This window comes from Propithecus coquereli, unplaced genomic scaffold, assembly GCF_000956105.1.
Source record: "Propithecus coquereli isolate 6110/MARCELLA unplaced genomic scaffold, Pcoq_1.0 Scaffold126, whole genome shotgun sequence".
Classification (NCBI taxonomy): Eukaryota; Metazoa; Chordata; class Mammalia; order Primates; family Indriidae; genus Propithecus; species Propithecus coquereli.
In genome coordinates, this window is record NW_012136747.1 from 5,093,568 (window position 1) to 5,115,097 (window position 21,530).

The following is a 21,530-nucleotide window of genomic DNA, read 5'->3' on the forward strand; positions in this document are numbered from 1 at the left end:
AGGATCTGGGATTGTCCCGTTGGGCATAGGATGCTCTTTGGTTTTCCCGCTTGGGAGTACAAGCAGGAAAAGAAGTTTGGGGGTTGTCCTGTTGGGTAGAAGAGGTTCTGGGATTGTCTTGCTGGGTGGCTCTGAGGGGAGAGGAAAGTTGAGGATTGTTTTTTTGGGTGGATAAGGTTCTAGGGTTGTCCCGTTGGGTGATTCTTGAGGGGGAGGAAGCTCTCGGGGTGTACTGAGAGGCCCTTGGGGTGTCCTGTTGGGTGGATGATGTCCTGGGGTTGTCCCTTTGGGTGATTCGGGCAGGAGAGGAGGCTCGGGGGGTACTGCGTTGTGTGAGGACCACCTGAGCAATGTCCCTCTGGGAAGAGGAAGCCTGGGGGGTAGCACTTTGAGGCCCGCTCTGTGGTGTCATGGAGGAAGCCCGGGTCAGTGCTGCCCGGTGCCGCTCCAAGGAGAAGTACCCGCTTTCTCCACGGAGCTTCGCCCAGTGCTGTCCTGCGCTCCGGCTCCCACCGTCAGCGTCTGGAGAGAGAAGAGGAAGGTCCGAGGTAAGGGGAGGGGTCCAAGCTGCTTTCACATGCTACCTTCCCTTGTCCCCTGGGACCAATGACTAGGGCAGACCCCACACCATCTTCTTAGAGGTCTCACTGTCCATACCAAGTGACTCCACCTCTCTGACTAAGGCTGATTAAACAAGGGCTGGGATGCCTGTCTTGAGCTGAGGTCAGGAATTTGAATCTGAGACCCAGACTGACTCAGTCAACGGGAGGTGGGTTCCAGAGCTGGAAGACCACATAGTCTGGGGTCCACGGACAAGTCAGAAAAGAAGCAATCTCATGGACAGCAATTTTGACAATAGCCCACGTGACCCCAGAGTGGGAGAGGTGGACCCAGCGTGGCTACCTAACAACTTTCCCTTCTCGGTTCCACTCCCTGCTGTCAGATTCTGAGAAATTCCCTAGATTTCTGCTAATGAGCCTTCTTCACGTGCGAGCTCCAGAATGCTCCTGTTCCTTGTATCCAAACACTCCTACCACAGAGGTTCCTCCCAGGGTTGCCATGAGGATGGGATGGGCGAAGGGATGGACAACCTCTTGTGAGCCAGCAGCTGGGAATTTGCTAGAAGCATAGAATCTCAGGTCCCACTGAGGACACCTCTGGGTGGTTTGCATGCAACTTACAGTTTCAGAAGCACTGGCCCAAGGGATTACTGTAACTGCCCTCAACAGGGACCCCTTCGCAACTCCTAGCCCATCATGGGATCACTGTGACCTCAGTGTCACCCTCCACCCCCCCCAATCCCTCAGTCACCGAGTAGGTGTTGGCCACCAGCTACATGAATGTCCCTAGGCTGCTGCTTCAGGAGCGAAATGAAGGTGCCACAACTGCCTGCATGCGTAAGATGCCCTCTCCGTCCCTCTCGTAGCCTCTGAGCTGGTTTCCCTGAAGTCTGAGTTTCCAGCACCTGGCACAGATCTGAGCATGTGGCACACTCAAAATTTGCGCTGTTGTTGCCTGCTGGGCTATGCCCCACGGCCATCCTAACATACATGCCGTATCCGCCTGCCCCTCGCATCTCCACCCCCCTCCCTACTCCAGGCCACTGTCATTTCTCTCCTGGGTGGTTGCAGGAGCCCCCCAACGTGTGTGCTCTGGTCCCATGTCACTGTTCCTTCCAGGGTGATCTTTTCTGAGGGCGAAGGTGATCAGATCACCCTGCTCACAACCCTTCAGAGGAAGACAAGGAGAGACAGGAAACCTGTCACAGATGGGAGGACACAGAGGAGAAGGGTGACTATATGCAATGTGGGACCCTGGCTTGGATCCTAGAAAAGGGTATTAGTGGAAATCCTGGTGAATCCCAATATTTGTAGCATCGTTAATAGTGTTGTACCAATGCTAGTTTTTTAGTTTTGATCACTGTACTTGGTTATATATGATGCTAACATTAGGGGACCCGGGTGAGGGGTACAATGGAAATTCTCTGTGTGATCTTTGCAATTCTTCTATAAATCTTAGAGTATTTCAAAACAAAAAGTTTTGGCCAGGCGCGGTGGCTCACACCTATCATCCTAGCACTCTGGGAGGCCTAGGCAGGAGGATCACTTGAGGTCAGGAGTTCGAGACCAGCCTGAACAAGAGCGAGACTTCATCTCTACAAAATATAGAAAAATTAGCCGGGCGTGGTGGCGCATGCCTGTAGTCCCAGCTACTCGGGAGGCTGACGCAGGAGGATCGTTTGAGCCCAGGAGTTGGAGGTTGCAGTGAGCTATGATGATGCTACTGCACTCTAGCCCAGGTGACAGAGGGAGACTCTGTCACAAACAAAACAAAACAAAACAAACAGTTTTTAAAAAAATAACCAAAAAACTTGAGGGGCTCCAAAGCGCAACTGGAATAAATGCAGGATTTGCCCGGGCTGGCAAGGCTCTGCAGGGTCTGGTCTCTGCTCCCGCCCCGCCCAGCCTCAGCAGCCCCCATGGCCCCCTCTCCCACTCACTCTCCTTGCAGTTCCTCAAATGCCACAGACATCTCCCCTCCCCAGGGCCTTTGCTCCTGCCTCTTCCCTCCTTGCCTGGCTGGCTCCTCTTGGACTTGGGGGGTCTCTGCTCAGAGAGGCCTTCCCCGTCCATTTCCTTCACCCTGTCAGTCTCGTTAGCGGTTCACTGCTCGCTCCCAGCAAGCTCCCTCAGGGTAGGGGCCTTGCATTCTTTTCCATCCTAGCTGGGGGGCGTGGAAGAGCGCTCAGCTGCTGTAGCTGCTTGCTGCACCCTCCAGCTCTGCCTCCCGCCTCATCCTGGAGCCTCCCTGCCCACTGGGCCTGTGTGCTTCGAGATGGCATTTGCCACCACTCCCAGGGAGTGAAGGCTGCCTTGGAGCCTTGGCCCCAGAACCTTCTGTTTCCCACCATCTCAAGCCTCCTCTGAGCCTGGCCCACCCGAGATCTGACTTCATTCCTGCAGCCCCTTCGTGGGCACACAGCAGGCCCTCCAGATGTCTCTGGGCATTCTGTGTGCTGTCCCTGAGCCAGCCGGGCTCTGCACGGCACCCCCTGTGCAGCGTGCTGTGCAAACTGGGAGATGCCTGGAGAGAGAGGTGTCAAGGATCCCAGCATCACAGAGCTGGCTAATTCCCCTGGGCCCTGGCCCCCGGCCTGCAATTCAGGAACCTGCCACCAGGTGGGCAGCGGTGACCGCCTCTGATCAAGTGGGTCACACAGGAGGTTCCCCCACCCGTGGCCCAGCAGGCTTAAGAACAAGTAAGCAATCCCGCCTGGCCCGTCAGACCATTTGCACCCCGGGGAGGCATCTGGTTCCCTAGTGTTGTTTCTTCTTTCTGCGCACCCTCTTCCCTGGGCCTGATTCAGGCAGGGGGCGTGGCGGGGTGACCAGATCCGATTAATGTTTTGAAAAGACTGCGGGGAGAATGGCCCAAGGGGGGCCGGGGCAGAAACGGGAGACCTGGAGGAGGCTCTGGCAAGAATCCCAATGCAGCAGTGGCTTGGCCAGGAGTCGTCGTGAAGATGGCAAGAAGGGGACAGATTTGGGGTGTGTTTTGGACAAGGCGCTAATGGGAACTGCCGATGACTTGGATATAAAGAGTGAGGAAAGAGGAACTGGGATCACGTAAGATTTGGGGCCTGAGCCACAAGCTGGCCGGATGGTGACATCAAAACCAGTTTGGAGGAGGATCAAGGTGCCGTTGCCCCTGCACCAGCCTCCTCTCCACACTCTCCCATGTTCCACCCGCTCCCGCGCTCCAGCCTCCTTCCACTCCTCGGACCCCCCACCTCTGTCCACGCTTTAGGGCCTCTGCCCTGCTGACTCCCTCTGGCCACTCAGAGCTCAACCTCCCCAGAAAGGCTCTCCCTGTCCGACCAGTCACTCTCACAGCCCCGTTCTGATTCTCCAAGTAGCAGTTACCACGCTCTGATTTTTTTCTTTTTTTTGAGACAGAGTCTCACTCTGTTGCCCCAGCTAGAGTGCACTGGCATCATTGTAGCTCACTGCAGCCTCCAATTCCTGGGCTCAAGTGATCCTCCCGCCTCAGACTCCTGAAAAGCTGGGACTACAGTCACGCACCACCATGCCTGACTAATTTTTCTATTTTTTTTGTAGAGACGGGTTCTCGCTGTAGGTCAGGATAAGAGGCATGAGCTGCCATGCCCAGCCTCTGATCTATTTTTAATGTGCTTTTCTGTCCGCCTTCCTGCCACATGGGTTGCTGGCTCCATAAGGGTGGGACCTTGCCTGTCTTGTTTGCTGCTGTTTCTCCAGCACTGGACAGAGCCTGGCACTGCTTAATGAGTGACGCAGGAGAGCTGTGCAGAGCAGGAGGGGCTGCCACACACCCAGTGGAGAGCAGGGTTGTGGAGAAGAGCTGGTGTTCAGGGAAGAGATCAAGGACAGGAGTGGGGACTCAGGAGTCATTGGCTTCTTCCAGATAGTACCGTAGGCCAAGCAGCCGGGTGTGCAGGAAGAGAACAGAAGGGGCCCAGCACTGGGCTCCAGGGCATCCAATATTTAAAAGTGGAGCAGAGGGCCGGGCGCGGTGGCTCAGCTTGTAATCCTGGCACTCTGGGAGGCCGAGGCAGGAGGAGTTCAAGTCCAGCCTTAGCAAAAGCAAGACCCTATCTCGACTAAAAATAGAAAAAACAAATTAGTCGGGTGTGGTAGCACACACCTGTAGTCCCAGCTACTCAGGAGGCTGAGGCAGGAGGATCGCTTGAGCCCAGGAGTTTGAGGTTGCTGTGAGCTATGATGATGCCACTGCACTCTAGCCCGGGCAACAGAGCAAAACCCTGCCTCAAAAAGCAGAAAATAAAAAAATAAAGGTGGAACAGAAGAGGTGTCAGCAAAGGTGAGCGAGAGGGAGCTGCCAGTGAGGCAGGACAGAGGGGTCAGGGGAGTCCAGAGCGAGCCTGTGCAAGGCACTAATTTAGCGCACGCCTGGAACATCCGGGAAAGTGGGGCATTGCCGTAGACGCTGCTGCTGTTCTCGTTACTATCTCATCCCCTCAGCCACGATCAACTGGTGGGCAATAAGTCAATTGCTGAGCACCTCCCCCGTGCTCCATCCCCTGCCCCGACCCTTCGCTGAGCACCCACAGCCTCAAAACCTCTTCCTTGAGGCGCTCAAATCCAGCACGGCCAGCCCTAGGCACACCGCCGCCCCAGCCCTCCGCTCTCAGCGATGTGCACGGCCAGCCACGCGGACACCGGGCCTGGAGCTGCAACCGCGTATCCTTCCATGTTGAACCCCATCGAGTCCACTTCCGAAACCTGTCTCCTCTCTGTCCCCTCCTCACCCAACGCCGTGGCTCTAATCCAGGTTTTTCCCTCTCCTACCCGCGTGACTGCAGCGCAGCGGAGAGGGCTGGCAGCAACAGGATGGCCACCATCCGTACAGCTCTCCTTCCCGCAGTCACCAGTTGTAAGTTTGTCTCTTGCCTCATTTGCTCTGTCTGTCTGTCCATCCATCCATCCACCATGTCCCTCCCCTCCCATCTACCTGCCCCTCGCTGTCTTGTTGACCCACGAGAGGCAGTTGAAGCCATCCAGACACTTCCCCTCACGGTGCCATTGTCACGCTCAGGAAATAGCACAGCGATATGGTCCTATTGTCTAACACACAGTCCCGTTTTCAAAACGCCCCAGTGGTCCCAGCAATGCTGCTCATAGCCCTGTCTTCTGTCTAGAAGGCCGCCAGCGTCACACACGGCATTCCGCTTCCTTGTCTCCGTGGCCTCGTTTAATCGAGAACAGCTCCCCAGCCCCTTTCGTCTTTCGTGAAGCGCCCAGTCGGTGACGTGCAGAACGTCTTCCACTTTCGGGTTGTCTGACGTTCAGTTTGGGTTAGAGGCGGGCAGTGCCTTTCAGCAGGACGGTTTGGAAGGGAAGGGACGCCGTGTCCACCCAGGTAGCACATCGGGGGCGACTGATGCCGGTTTGTGCCACTCTGGGGATGTGACCGCTTGGTTAAGGCGGTGCCTGCCAGATCTCCCATCCCGAGGGTGTCTTTTCCCCTCTGTAATCAACACGTACTCTGAGGGGTGATACTTTGAGGCCATGAATATCCCGTTCCCCGAAAACCTTTCGCCCAGGGATTTGGCGTCAGCCAGTCATTCCTGCCTGAACTGGTCACCACTACGGCGGCGCAGAGGTCTCTTAACTGCTCTCTCGTCCTTCAGCCTCGCCCTGCTCCAATCCATCCTTTGCACCTTTGCCCTAGTGAACTTCCTAAGGCACAGGTTGGATTACATGACTCCCCTCCTCAAAAACCTTCTGTGGCTCCCTACTACTTAGAGGAGAAAGTCCAAACTCCTTGGCTAGGCTCCTGAGGCCTGGCACGGTGTGGCTCAACTGCACACCCCATCGATGCTCCAGCAGTACCTACGAGGACACTGCTTAGGCACACCTCCAGTCCTCGCCCAGCTGTCTGCTCGGCTAGCATGCCATCATTTGTCCAGAGGGCCCTCCTCTGTAAGCCAGTGAGACGGCCATGTGGGGGGTCCCAGGCCATCACCACACCCATAGTCATGGGGACCGACTGGCAGAAGGACTCACCCTCCTTGCTCTGGGCTGCAGTGTCTCCTCCTGCAGGGGACCTGGTGGGGACAGATGGAGCCCTTTGGGCACTATCAGCTCTCGGCCCCTCCTGCAGCCTCCGCGGGATCATCATGGTGAGCTTGTCCCAGCTGGGGGTCTCCTCCCGCCTCTCGACAGTGTCCCAGTCCTGCCAGAGAGAGGGAGGAAAAAGTGGGTTCAGGGGAGAAGGAAGGCCCCAGGAGCAACGCTCCAAGCACGAGAGGGGTAGAAGGAAGGGAAGGGAGCTGACGTTGAAAGAGCGCTGTCTGCCCAGCATGTGCCTGTGAGACACCCCCAGGGGCCAGAAAGAAGTGGGTTCGAATCCTAGCCCCACTACTTCCCGGACAGTGGCTCAGGTAGGCTGCTTCCCCTCTCCGAGCCTCAGCCCCGCAAGGGGCCATACATCTCTCCCTGAGCCCACAGCACAGTGCCGGCCACACGGTGGGTGTGCGGGCTCAGGTGTTTTATTCTGAGTCCCATCGCTTCCCTGTTGCTTTCCTTAGTGGAGGTCTCACGGGACAGGCCTGCCTCTTCTGCCCACCGGCAGCCCTTCGAAGTGTGAACACTCGAGGAAAGGCTCCCAGGTCTCCTCTTTTCCTGGCTAAATGCCCCTCACTCCTTCCAAGACCCCCACAGCCTGCTTCCTTTCCTGTGTCACTTGGAAATCTACGCCAGGGCTGGTCATGGGGCACAGCAGTGTGTGACCAGGGCAGGGCCCAGAGGCCCAGTCCCATCCTTGCTCTGGTGACCACGCCCCACACCCCAGGCTTCTGTGGCCTGAGAGTTTTGGCAGCCTGAGCCCACTGCTGATTCTCCCTGTCCCCTGAAACTCCTTTCTCGATCTTTCCACGGCCAGGCTCCCAGCCCACCCTGGGCTAGCCCCTGCCCCTCCAGGTGCTGGTCGGGGTGGCCTGCGGTGCTGGCTAATGGTCCCAAGGCCCTCGCCCCAATTCCCTGGTGTGAGAGCTCAGCCCTCATCTGGAGGTTTCGGCAGAACCCGGGGCTGGGGATGGAGGAGTGATCTGCTCTTGTCTCTCCACCTCCCGCCCCCAGCTCACCACAGAGGACGAGTCGCTGGTACCATCAGGGGTGTCGCAGTCAGGGCTGGAGCTGGTGTCAGAGTCGGGGCCCTCGTTGCAGCTGCCACACGGGGAGGAGGTCAGGTCCTCCAGGTAGGGCACCGCCTCGAGCTCCCAGCTCCTGATTCTGGGGGTGGCTGTGGGGCCCTCTTTGGGGAGCCCTGCTGATGGGGATAGGCCCCTGGGAGAGGAGACAGACCTATGACTTTTTCCCAAAACGTAATGGGGAATTAGAGGAGTGACACCCCCACCCCACCCAAGTAAACTCGCTCACTCACACAGGGGGCCTGGAATCCGTGTGTCAGTCTGGAAGAGAGCGCCAACACCGAGGCTGCCTCTGTGCTAGGCTTTTATTTTATTTTGTTTTTTAGAAACAAAGTCTTACTCTGTCACCCAGGCTGGAATGCAGTGGCGTGATCATAGCTCACTGCAGCCTCGAACTCCTGGGCTCGAGTGATCCTCCTGCCTCAGCCTCCTGAGCTGCTGGGACTACAGGTGAGTGCCACCATGCCTGGCTAATTTTTTTTTCTTTTTTGTAGAGACAGGTCTTACTATGTTGCCCAGACTGGTCTAAACTCCTGGCTTCAAAGATCCTCCTGCCTTGGCCTCCCAGAGTGCCGGAATTACAGGTGTGTGCTAGGCTCTTTATATAGGCTGCCCCATAGAGCTACAACAGCCTCCCTTTGAAGTAAGTATAATGATTCCCATTGTACAGATGAAGAAACTGCAGCTCAGAGAGGTCAAGAGACTGGCCAGGGTCATAGAGATAGGAAAAGGCAGAGCTGTGTCGTGAACCAGGACTACCGCCCCAGCCCCAACCCTCTGTAACTGAAGCAGGAGTGAGAACCCCACGCTCAGTAAGATAGACTCGTGCTTGGCTAATTGGGGGATGTGAAAGGCAACAGGGTTCCAAGGGCTGTGACAGAGTCACCAGCCTGAATGCCAAGGGATAGACTTGCAGAGAAAGCCCTGCTTTAGAGAAGCCATAGGCTCAAAGAGGCTTAGAGCTGGCAGGATCCCCAGTGACCCACAGATTGGCCTAGAATATGGTAATGGGTGACGACCCTAAAAGAGTTCTGTAGTCAGATAAGTTTGGGACATACTACATATTTCTCTATCTTCCTCACCCAAAAGCTACAATGCATGCCTGCAAATTAAAGGCTCTGACAAGGCCTGTAGGAAAGCTATTCAACTTCATTTATCCCAGACTTTCTGAAACATTTGATAGCAAAGCTGTGGGTTTTTTTTTTTTTTTTTTTTACAAATAATGCCTACCTGTGAGGAGCATATGTTTCCAAAGCAATGTTGATTTGATTCAACCCCTCTTATTTTACAAACAGGGAAACTGAGGCATAGAAAGACAGAGTAAGTTGCCCAAGGTCCTGCAGCCCATCAGAGATGAATCTGAAGCTAGTACCCAGGTTTCTAGACTCTCAGGTCATGGCCTCCCAAGGTACCATGATCCGAAAGGGGAATTTTAGTTCACACCTGGGGGTAGAAGGAGTCCCAGAGCCTGAAGCAGCGCACACCCAGATAGGTGGGTGACAGCAGGGGCCCCTGGGTGCAGGGACTGTTTAATGTTTTAAAGCTGTGCAAAGGGAACCAGCAAATGTGAGCAGGCTGTGGGCCATGCCCACTGCAGCGTGGGTGTACAGCAGCCACATGCCCTGGAGCAAAGCTGAGCTAGGTCTTGGGGAATTACGGAGTGGGTAGGGCCACTGGGACAGAGAGCCAGGGTCAGGGAGCGCAGGCTTAGCGCCCCAGGTGCAAGCAGGTACAGTCTGGCCTGAGTTCTTCCGGTGGCCTGAGATGCATGCCTACTGTCCGCTCATGCCCAGGCCGCATGGACTGACCGCGTGACCCGTGCCAGCAGCCATCACAGACAGACGGGAACGGGGGTGTATGTGGGGGGAGAGTGAGGGTGTTCTACCCCAGGGAGCCCTTCCCTGGGCCCTGGGGCTGTACCCACCTCTTGGGCCCCGGCCTGAGGCCCAGGTACCCCACAGACTGGCAGCTGGAGATTGAGGTGCTGAGCGGGTCCTCAGGAGCAGGCGGGCGTCGGGGCAGGTCGCAGTAGGGCACTTCGGCACTTGAAGGGCTCCTGAGCTCCTGGGCCAGAGTTGGAGAGAGGAGGCAGCTCAGCACCCACGTGGGGGCTCCCCTCCCCCTGCGCAGCCCCTCCCGGCCCTGGGCGGTGTGGGAGGCTCAGGCATCTCCTCCTGGATCTCATACTCCTCGAGGAGAGCTGCCCATCAGGCTGCAAGCGTCCCTTGGGATCCAAGCTGGGGGCTGGCAGAGGTACCTGGTGTGTGTGCATGCACGGGCATGTGTGTACACACATGGCCCTCAGTGCAGATATGTGTGTGCACGAAGGCCTGTGTGTCTGGGGCACATGTGTGCACATGGTATTGAGAACACGTGTGCATATGTGCACACATGTGTATGCAGACCCAGCGGGTGCAGCCATGCATATGTTTGCATAAGCACACGCAAGTTCACTTGTGAATGCCTGTATGACTTTGTGCTTGGGAATGTGAAGCACGTGGAAGGACCCAAACGGTCTTTGTAGAAGACAGGGGTGAGGGGGGAGGATCAGTATAGCCTGAGAGCAGGGAAAGGTCTGGGGGGAAGAAGCAGTCTGATAGAGGAGGAGATGGGATAACAAGACCTTGGAGGAAAGAAGAGGTTTGCGCCACTAAGGGACAGGCCGGGGGCTCCAGGGCTGGAGGCTCATGGCCCCAGGGTGGGGGCGGGGGCCTGGAGCTGGCCATCCACTCCTCTCTCCCTGCCGTCCTCGGCAAGGCCACACCTGTGAAGGCTGGTGCTGGGCTCACCCGGGGGGAACGGCTGCTCCCCTCCAGGAAGGCCCCCCCATCTCTCCCTACCTCCCAGGAATGGCAGGGCCCTCCCCTGGTGGTGGGAGACAGCGGCCATAGCACCCTGTGCCCCGCCTCCTCTCGGGTTACCTGGGCGGCAGGCTCCGGCAGTGGTGGCGGCTGTCGGCTGTCAGCACCCTCAGCCCCGGGGGGCTCCGGCTCAGGCCCCCACGCTGCCGCCCTCCCAGGCCCCGACTCCCGGCCGTGGTGGCGGCGGTAGCAGAGGCAGCGGAAACCTTAGAGGGGCCAGCTTCGGGAGCAGGGGCCCCTCATTACAGTTTCATAAGCCGGGGCCCGGCCAAGAACAATGCAGGACATGAAACCGCAGGAACCTGATCCCAGCCGCTCACCTGAGAGCTGGGGCAGGCAGGAGCCTGGGCATGGGCTCCCTGGGGACCCGAATCCCAGAGCTCAGGGCTGAGGCCACAGCATGGGCAGCGCCCCAGGGTGGGCACTGGCTCTCCAGGTCCCAAGAAGGCCACCACTGGGGGCCAGGCAGTGCCAAGGACTGGGGCCTGGCTGTCTGCCGTGACATCCAGGCCAGAGGAGCCCGTCTGGGTTCAGTTTCGCCCGCTGCCCTGCAGCCAGATTCTGATCAGAGCTCAGCAGCAGGAGGTGTCAGATCCACAGCCGGGCCTGGCGCCTTGGCCACCCAGGGGATGGCACAGCATGAATCAGGAGGGAGTGGCTCGCCAGGCATCACAGGAGGGAGTGGCTCGCCAGGCATCACCGAGGGGTCCCAGACCAGCCAGGCCCAGCAGGGCCCCCAGCCTGACGTGGCACCGCGTCCCTGCTTTCACCCCAGCCCCCATCACCACCCGCCGCCCACATGAGCAGGCCCAGCCAGAGTCCCCAGCTCTGCGTCCCGTCTGGCAGGTCAGCACAGGCTCTGGCCTCGGACAGACCTCGGGCCCCATGCTGCCTCCTCCACTCCCCCAGGGTGACCTCAGCCTGGTGGCTTCCCCTTTCTGAGCCTTGTTTTCTCCTCTCTGAAATGGAGGAGGAAGTGCGACCAAGGCCTTGGCCAAGTGACTCCTCTGTGTGCCTCAGTTATCTCACCCACGAAACTGGCACACTGACGGGACCCACCTCCTCTCGGTGCTCCGAGAATTAAATGAGTTAGTATTTGTAGAGGGCTTTCAACAGAGTCTGCACATCTTAGATATTATATAATATATAATGAAAGAACATAAAATAGAATTTTATAAATATTAAATCAGCAGAATAATGTCAAACACAATCAAGAATACATTGAAAAGGGGCCGCGGTGCCCAGCACACGGCAGGACCCTCCCGCTGAGCCCCTCCTGCCTCTGGTCGGGGCTGTGTGAGCCCCGTGATTGACCCGCCTACCCCCAGCTGGGGGGTGGGGGGGGACTCGGCCGAGACTGGAGCAGGGACGGGCACCAAAGCCCAGAGGCTGAGGGAAGCCGGAGCTCCCAGGCATTTGCATGATCAGTTGGTCAAGAGTTGATCATGCCTGGCGGGTGGGGACACCTGGGGACCTGGGGGCATTTCTGCCTGAAGACGCAGAACCGGATCCAACCCAGTTTCTTCGCTGAGCTCCAGGAGACGCCTTCATCAGGCCCAAGAGCTGCGTCTGCGTTGGGTGTAACTAGGGACCGGCTAGGAACCGCACAGCCCAACAAGGCTGGGGACGCTTTCTCAACATACAGATTTTTTGACTCCACATGTTGGAAATCTCTTGACCCAAAGCTTAGGGGTAAATAGGGCCAAAGTTCCAGAATCCCTGGAGGAAAAACTGGCTACACTCGGTTCCCTGGAGGCCTGCTGTGAAAGAAAGATGGGGAGAGCAGGAGACCCCCCACCTTGGCAGCCGCACCAGGCAGCGGGAAGAATCCCCCTGTTCCTCCAACACCCAACCACGCAGCGCCACAGAATGCGGTCCAGAGTGGCCGCTGTCCACGCTGGCAGTGGACAGGGAGGCAGACGGAAGGGTCCCGAGAGGTAATTGCCACCGTCTGGGGCTGAGGGCCAGTTGTTTACTATCACGTGTGCTACACAGGGAACTGTCTCCTGCCCAGAGCTGGCTGCCAGGGCCTGGCTCAGGGGCATGACAGTCACCCCTCATGCATTTGCAGAACTCGGAGGAGTTTCACAGCCTTGGAGTTCTGCAGCATCAGAGCAACTGCGAACCCAAGAAAGTGAAAGATTTGACACCAGCACCCCCCTCTGATCTTGAAACCGTCCCTGGCCTTGGCCTCTGGGGAGTGGGATACACTCTGGGATTTGCCTCCAACCCTCTGGGTAGTCCTTCTCTGTCTCCTTGCTGTCTCTGCCTTCCAGACCTGCGTTTAAATGCCGATTCCCCGGCCTCCGCCCAGGCCTCTTCGTGTCTCACCCCACACCCTCCTCCACAGGCTCATCCAGGAGCAAGACCCTGGTCGGTGCCACATCCTGGCGACTTGCAAGCTTCTATCTCCAGCGCCCGGAGCTCTACCCATTGTGTCCTCTAACCTCCCCTCATCTCCACGTGTCCTATGGGTACCTCACACCAGGCCCCAAACAACTCCAGCTGGACCCATCCCCAGGATCGTGCTGGAGAAACAAGAGTCAGTCGTGGTTTCTCCCCTCCCACTCCCTCGAGTCCCACAGATTCTCTGACTCAATTACTTCTGAAACATGTCCATCTGTCTCCATCTCAAAGCCCTTGTCATCTCTGACACGAATGAGTACTTGAACTTTTTCCTGGCGGGTCACCCTGATTCACTTTCACCGCCCTGCTCTCCATTCTCCGCCCAGCAATCGGAGTGACTTTAAACAACGCAAATCAGATCACGTCCTCCCATGTTTAAAATCTTCAGAGGCTCCTAAGGCTCTCAGAGTAGAACTCCCATCCTCAGCATGTCCACAAAGCGGCACAAGGCCTGTGACACCCAGGCCCTACCCATTCTCCATCCTGTCCCGTAGCTCCTCTGCCCCTGCCTGTCCCTGATCTCTCCTCCAAAGCACCTCCTCCTTTCTGCCTCAGGGCCTTTGCACAATCGCTCTTCTTCACTGACTAATGCTAATGCCTACACAGCATTTACCAAGCAGCTGAAATGTCATTTCCATGGAGACACTTGCCTTGATGTCCTATCATTTATTCCAATGCTACTCGCTGTTCCTTTATGGCATTTATCACAACCATGACTTCATAAGCATTTGCATGATTACTTTCTTACTTTCCAATTCTCTTGCTGGAGTACAAGCCCTGTGAAGCCAGGGCTCTGTCTGTCTGATTTATCATTATTTCCCCAACATCTAGCACAACGCCTGGCACATTTTAAGCATCTATTTAACAACTATGAATACATAAGCTGCCCCAAGGTCCCAGCTGGGAAATGGCAGGACTAAGACTAGAACCCGGGCCTGTTGGAATGCAGGTTCTCCTCCTGTTCCACGCTTGCCATCTCCCCACCCGCTGGGAGAAGGGTCTTTGCATGGGAGATGGACGCGCAGGACTCTCAGGCATCTGTTCCCTGGATTTGGGGGTGAGCGCAGGGGAGCTGTTACGGGAGGTATCAGGACAGATAAAAAGGAATCTGCAAGGTTTACTTTTCTGGTCAGGAAGGGGAAGAGAGGAACCGAATTAGCCGCATGTAGCTTGGGCTAAGCAGTGCCAGATGCCCTGAGTGAGGAGCCTGGTGCCCCCACTTTACCCAAGAGGAGAGTGAAGGCAGAGAACTTAAATGATCCAAGGTCACACAGCAGGTAATGGCAAACCTGGGACTGGAACTCTGGCCTGCCTGGCCCCAAAGCTGAGCAGCAAACCCCCTACGCTGGCTACCTCTTGGGGCCTAACCCTGCAAAGCTGGCCCAAGAGGAGCTTCAGACCCCAATGAGAATGACGGAGCCATAGGAGGTGAAGGTCGGAAGGGCCCTCGAAGATTCACGGGCCCCACGCCTCTCATGGCGCGTGTACCAGGTGCTCCGCATTATGTGTACAGGGGCTTAGCAACAGGCCACATCAAGCACAAGGTAAGACTATGACTCCTCTTTCACTCCGTCAACAAATTCAAGAAGAAAGTCTCCAGCCGGTGCTGCTGTATCTTTAACGCTTCTCTAACGTTGGCTAATCTCCCTTTTTGACAAAGAGACAGCAAGACTCAGGCTCAAAGCCTCCTGTAGATAACACTCTCAAGTTAGAATTTAATGACATTTCTGTTTTGTGTTTTCTTCTCTTTTTTTTTAAACTTTCTATATACAGAACATAATCCTAGTTTTCTATTTGTGTTGGTGATGTAAAGTTTTGTTTCAGTAGAAGGGGAAAAAGATGTTGATTTAAAGAACAATGAAGTAAGCAGTAGGCTAGATGAGGCTATGATAAAAATCATAAGAGCAGGAGGAAAGTGACTGAAAATAGGGAAACATTCACATGGTCCAACCCCTGCATTACACAGATGGGAAAAGTGAGGCTCTAGTCAGGAGGAAGGACAGCATCTGGGTTCACCTGCCAGTCAGTGGCCCAGCCAGGCCCAGCCCATCGCCTACTCCCCATCCCAAGCCACTCCAACCACTTGGGAAAGCTGGCCCACCTGGTGTCTTGCTCCGTGGGCCTCCTCAGGGTGGAAGCAGTTTTGACAGCGGCTCTGGGTAAGCACGTTGGCCTCAAAGTGTTCACATGGGGCATCCCCAGCCACTTCCTCCATATTGGGTGAGTCAGGCCAGGGCAGCTCCTGCAATCCAAAGGCTGACCCTCTGGGGGCCTAGGGAGAGTGGGGAGGGGGGAGGCAAGGACCAGATGACTGGCTGGCCACACACCTGGACCCCAGTCCCAGTTTCCCCAGGCCAGACAAGGACGAAGGAAATAAGGTTTTCCATCTGCTCATCTGTTCATTTATTCACTCAGCAAACACTCACTAAGCACCTACCAAGCACCGGGTATTCTGCCAAGCATTTGATGTGTGATTTCTAGTCCTTACTGCAGTGTTGCTTAAAGTGTGCTCCAAGAACCCTGCATTACACCCTCCTGGGCTGCTCATAAAAATAAAGATTCCAGCCAGGCACAGTGTAGTCCCAGCTGCTTGGGAGGCTGAGGCAGGAGGATCACTTGGGCCCAGGAGTTCGAGGCTGTAGTGCTCTATAATCACACCTGTGAGTAGCCACTATACTCCATCCTGGGCAACATAGAAACACCTTGTCTCTTAAAAAACTGCAGATCCCCACTTCCCTCTCCCAATCTACCCAGTCAGACTCTCCAGGGGGTGAGGCTTGGGGGTGTGCATTTTAAACAAGTCCCCTAGGTGATTCCAGTGCACCTCAAAGTTTGAACACTCTTGCCTTATAGCTACTCTGCATTTTAGGTCAAATTATTGCCGATTTCAGATCAGGCAGCTAAGGCTCAGAGAGGTTTCCTAACTCATTCAAGGTCACAGTGTCTGAGCTGGATTCAAATCCAAGTCTGTGTGCCTTTCGCTTTCTCAGAGGTGGAAGTAAGGGGCACAGGGAGTGAGGTAAAGGGCTGGCAAGGTATTTTCAGGATTGAGGACAAAGTCTTGCACAAAAGTGAACAGCCTAAGGTCACACAGCAAGTTTGTGGCAGAGCTTAGCCCAAAAGAAACCCTAGCGTCTTGACTTGTGCTCAGAGCTCTCCCTTCTGGGTGCCCCTGGGGGCTCCAATGTCCATGCCCTGGAAGCGGAAACTGGGTCAGGAGAGTCACTTAAAGATGCACTCTCCACCCATACAGAGAGCCCCAGGAAGAGGGTGGGATGGTGGTGGGAGGAACCTAACATCCCAAGACACACACATTTTATGGTGCCCCCAGGTCACCTGCCCATACCTGTCCTCACCTGGTGTGTTTCCTTCAAAGCATCCCAGGGGATCAGGCCTTTGTTGGCAATCTCCGCAGAGAGCTGAGGAATTTCAGGTCCTCCCCTGGGACAGCCAGGGCCAAGGCTCCTCCTTCTCCATCAGATCTGGAGAGGGGAACCAACTGGGAAAGGGCGCTGGGTGTCGAGGGGCGCACCCTCTGGCCCCTGGGTGGCCTCAGGGTCTCTGATCTTCCCTGAGTGGACATCTCCCCAGTCTTTCCCGGGTGGAAAGGGGGCGGTGGAGGGGAACGCATCGGTCCCACCCATCTCGGAGCATCGCCTTCAACAGGAAATGCTGCTTATTTCCCTGGGAGAGGGTTGGGGGCTCTACTTCATGTGCTCCTCGCTGCTCCCGTTTCTTCCTCCATCCCCAACCAACTGGCAGAATCCTTCTCTAAAATGCATTTGAGATGTGGGTATAATAATGAAAACCCTCAAGCAGATACACATGCCCCACCCGAAGAATGGACCCCTGGACCTGTCTCCATCCGGTCAGCCAGTTCCTCCCGGTAACTGTCGACCCCCTGCCCCTGCCTTAGGCTTCCCCTCCCCATCCCTTCTTTCCCGCTGCCCAGGACTAACCTCGGCTCAGGTTTCCATGCACGGGGGCTGCCGGGGTGGGAGCGCCAGGGTCATGGCCTCTTTATTTTATTAATAACAATGAATCAGAACGTTGCCCGGGAGGTGGACGGGAGACCACGCCCCTGTCTCTCTCGCATAGGCTCTCTCTAAGTGCTTCATTTACATGAAAACTATGGGATTGGACGAGCCAAACACAAGGGGCGGGGCGGAGGCGGGCGGCGGCCGGATGCTTCTGAGCGCGGGACTCGCAGCACGTTTAGCCTGGGCACAGTCCCCATCCCAGTCCGGATCCCCAGGGAGCTCTTGAGAGGGCTGGCATGGGCGGATCCGACTCCTGATCTCCTTCTCCTTGGTTCATTCTGGCCGCAGTCCGCGAGAGACTTAATCTCTCTGCGCCTGATTTTTCTTTCTTTTCTTTCTTTTCTTCCTTCTTTTTCTTTCTTTTTTCTTTCTTCTTTCTTTTTCTTTCCTTTTTCTTTTTTCCTTCCTTCCTCTTTTTCTCTTTCTTTTTGTTCTTTCTTTCTCTTTCTTTTTATTCTTCCTTCCCCTCCTTCCTTCTCTCTCTCTTTGAAGGGAGACAGGGTCCCGCTCTGTCACAGGCTAGAGTGCAGTGGCACAGTCATAACTCACTGCAGTCTCAAACTCTTGGGCTCAAACAATCCTCCTGCCTTGGCCTCCCAAAGTGCTGGGATCTGGAAAATGGGGACAGTATAATAGTACCTGTGAGGAGGAAATGAAATAGTGCAAAGTAAAAAGTAAGGATGGTATTCGAACAGTTCCAGGCACCTAGTAAATGTCGAATAGATGTGCAATATTAAAATTACAGCACTAAGATTATTATTGCAGTCAGGGCGCAAGAGACCACAAAACATTCCTGCCCAGTGGTTTTCAACTTCCATTTGCACATTTCCACTGACTTGGAGCTCACTCTCAAAATGCAGTTTCCCTCCCTTTTCAACTAATCTTTATTCTGCACTGTCTATATGCCAGCTCCTATTCTGAAACCTTTACATTTATGAGGACATAGTAACCTGAAAGATTGATTACAAAGATTCCCATTTCACAGCAACTGAAGATCAGAAAAGTTAATTTAGGTCAGGTGCAATGGCTCATGCCTGTAATCACAGCACTTTGGGAGGCCGAGGCAGGAGGATCACTTAAGCCCAAGAGTTCAAAACCAGCCTGGGCAACATAGCAAGACCCTGTCTCTATAATTTTTTTTTTTTTTAATTAGCTGGGCGTAGTGGTGTACACTATAGTCCTAGCTACTTGGGAGGCTGAGGCAGGAAGATTACTTGACTCCACAGGCTGCTACAGAGCGTCTTCATTTGCTAATTCACTTAGAAATCACATGTGCCTGGTATATGCCAGGCCTGTGCTGGGCACCGGGGAGATGGTAACATGAATAAAACATGACTCCTTCTGGATGAAGAGCTTACTGACCAGTGGGAGAAACAGACCTCTGATCAAGTCATCCTGGTATAGAACTGGCTAAACATAGCTGCTTAACAAGGATAATGAGCTTTCTGCTTGTCCCTCTTACTATAAGTAAAATAGGAGCCAGTGAGCCCCATGTTCCATATCTGGCTCTGGCACTTCGTGGCTGTGTGATCCTGAGAAAGTTACTTGATCTCTCTGAGCCCAGGATGGGGTGGATGCTTGGTTTGAGTTTGAAGCACAGGGTATGGCCCTACCCTCTAATCCACACCAACCAGTAAAACCTAGAGCCAACTCAGAGTGGCAGTCCTGACAATTCATTAAATATTTATGGGGCCAGGTATGGTGGTGGTGGCACATACCCGTAGTCCAACTACTCAGGAGGAAAGGTGGGAGTGAAGACAGGAGGATCACTTGAGCCCAGGAGTTCGAGACCAGCCTGGGAAACATAGTGAGATCCCATCTCTAAAATACATATATATATACACATATATATTTATTTCTGGAGCCCATCAGTGAACAAAAGACCAAATTGCCTGCTTTTGTGGTGTTTACATTATAGTGTAGAAAAACAGACCTCAAACGATAAATAAGCAAAACGTACAGTATGGTGGCTGCTGACAGGTGCTAAGAAGAAAAATAAAGGAAGGTGACTGGAAGTGGCAGGTGTTGGGAGGGCGTCACATCTAACAAGGTTGTCAGGGAAGGCCTCACTGAGATGGCAACATCTGAGCAGACCTGAAGGAGATGAGGGACTGAGCCTGCAGGCCCCAAGGGAAAAGTGTTTCGGGCTGAGGGGAAAGACTGAGGGGACAGTGAGGCTGGAGTGGGGAGTGAGGGGCGAGGGGGGAGTCAAGGGGTGGGTTCTCCTGAGCGCTCTCCCTAGCTTTGGAGCTGCCTGGCTGGGCCCCTTGATGGCATGGGATGGTGGGCGGGTGGGCAGTGGCAGCGTCCTGGAAGGAGAGATGGTTGGAAGAAGGCAGGGGCTGGGGAGCCGAGGGTGTGGCAGAGAGGAGCAAAGCGGACTGCTGGAAGAAGCCCCCCACCTTGCAGGAGGATAGAGTGATGAGGGTGGTTGAGGCCAGAAGGGCTCTTAGTAATGACAGCCCATCCTTTTCTCAAAAGAGCAAAGCCACCCTCCTGGCACACAGAGTAGCATGTCTGTCCCCACCCCGTCCCTGTGACGTAGGGAAGGGCTGCTGTCATTATCCCCATTTTACAGAAGGGAAACTCAAGGCTGAGTAAGCCCAAGGAAATCAAGGTCAAGATCCAGGGTCCTGCCTTCAGGGGGTGCCATTCCTATGGCCCCCACACCTGTCTGCGGGGTGTTTTCTATACCAGGTTCTTCCAGTGGCTTTGGGCTCACTGAGGCCCAGTAAAGAACGGCAGTAGGCAGTCAAGGGAGTGATGTGGGAAGGGCCCAGAGTGGCACTAACAAGTGAGCAGGGATCACATGGCACCTTAAAGAGGCCAATTGGACAGGATTAGCACAGCCATTCAGAAGGCAAGGAGGTGGGCAGCCATCTTGGACTGTGAGGTAAAGGCCACGTGTTGAAAAGCAGGCCGGCTGCGATGGCTCACGCTGATAGTCCAGCAACTCAGGAGATTGAGGTGGGAGGATTGCTTGAGTCCAGGAGTTTGAGACCAGCCTGGGCAACATGGCAAGACCCTATCTCTAAAAAAAAAATTTTTTTAAATTAGCCAGGTGGGTGGTGCATGCCTGTAGTCTCGAGCTACTCTGAAGGCTGAGACGGGAGATCACTTGAGCCCAGGAGTTCGAGGCTACAGCGAGCTACAAACACACTACTGCACTCCAGCCTGGGCAACAAATGCCACACAAGAAAGAGCTAAAAGCCTGCCACCCCTGCCTTCCCATCTGCAGCTGGGAACCTCCTGTCTTTGCTAACCTGAGAACTCCTCTTACGCAAGCCAGTTATTTTTCAATTTGGTTTTATGTAGCTAAATCTCACCCTTCTTGAGAAAGCCCCCAGAGATCCCATTCCAGGGGGCCTGCAGAATGGAGGGCAACAGGAGGAAGGAACCCAGGCGCCTCCAGAGGCTAGAGAGAGGGGCTCCTGGGAAAGGAGACGAGTTCTCCGGGGAGTTCTGACTCCCCCGACCCCTGATCCTAGATTGTCCAAATCACTGTGACTCAATTTCCCTGGTCTGCCGGAAGAACTGATGGCACACACAGGAGGGAGCGGATGAGAATTTATACTTGCAAACGTTATAAATTGTAAACGTAAGTTCTGAATGACCTCATATCACTGGAGAAGGGAGAAGGAACTAGACTCAGACATCTCGGCAGAGGCAGCGGCGGCAACACACGCTGAAGGTGTACCCAAGGAACGCCAGGTGCTTTGGGAAGTGGTTCGTTCACGTGGTCTCATTTCTGCCTCAGGGTAGCCCTAAGAAGTGAGTATCTGTCATCTTACATGTGAGCAGACAGACCCAGAGTTGGCACAGCAAGAAGCTCATACAGTGACCAGGCAGCACAGTCTGGATTCAAACCCAACCCTGCTGTGTACACTGGTTTCCGGGGCTCATGGTGGGGTGAGCACCAGAACCACCTGGAGGGCCCGGTAGGAGGCACCAACCTGCCCAGGCATGGAGGCAGCCAAGCAGGATGAGCTACCCCATCCCAAGCACAGGGGAGGACAACAGGAAAGCAGCAGGGAGAGGGCGGAAGGAGCTGAGGGGCCAGGTCAAGGGGCCTCCCAGCCACAAGCCTGGAGCTGCGCGTTCCCACGCATGGGTGTGGCCTTCAGAAATGCAACAGCCCTTGTCAGACATGGGTTTTGACAGCGACATGGGGGAGGGCCTGCCCCACAGCGAGGTGTGGCTGCTCCTGGCAGGCCCTCCAGAGAGTGAAGGGGAGGCCTGCCCCGCAGACCCCGGCTCACCACTCCCCGCCCCACCTGGAGCCCTCCCACATGCCAGGGTGGGGAGAGCCTGCAGCCCCCAATCACATGCATTGTCCTGTCATCCTGTCACTCGCTAGTCTGTGAGCTTCACTGGGGCTGAGAACAGTTTGCTCCCCTTCCTTCGTAGTGTTCAGGGCCCAACACGGCTCCTCTAACTAGGGCACAACCTCAAATTCCTGTGTTCCTGCCCCAGGACTCGCTGGGACAAGGAAGGAACAATTATGGTTTTCTT

General features: G+C 55.3%; 1 protein-coding gene across 1 annotated transcript in view; it reads right to left on the reverse strand.

Annotated features, from left to right (window-relative positions):
- LOC105805167 (TRIO and F-actin-binding protein-like) overlaps positions 1 to 15,193 on the reverse strand; it is a 17,748-nt gene extending 2,555 nt beyond the window's left edge. Inside the window, exons 1-5 of the mRNA XM_012637985.1 lie at positions 15,080 to 15,193; positions 9,636 to 9,775; positions 7,646 to 7,847; positions 6,567 to 6,735; positions 3 to 522 (exon numbers count right to left, since the gene is read on the reverse strand). Coding sequence (XP_012493439.1) covers positions 3 to 522; positions 6,567 to 6,735; positions 7,646 to 7,847; positions 9,636 to 9,775; positions 15,080 to 15,193 — 1,145 coding nt within the window. The remainder of the gene's footprint in view (positions 1 to 2; positions 523 to 6,566; positions 6,736 to 7,645; positions 7,848 to 9,635; positions 9,776 to 15,079) is intronic.
- Positions 15,194 to 21,530: the final 6,337 nt, after the last annotated feature.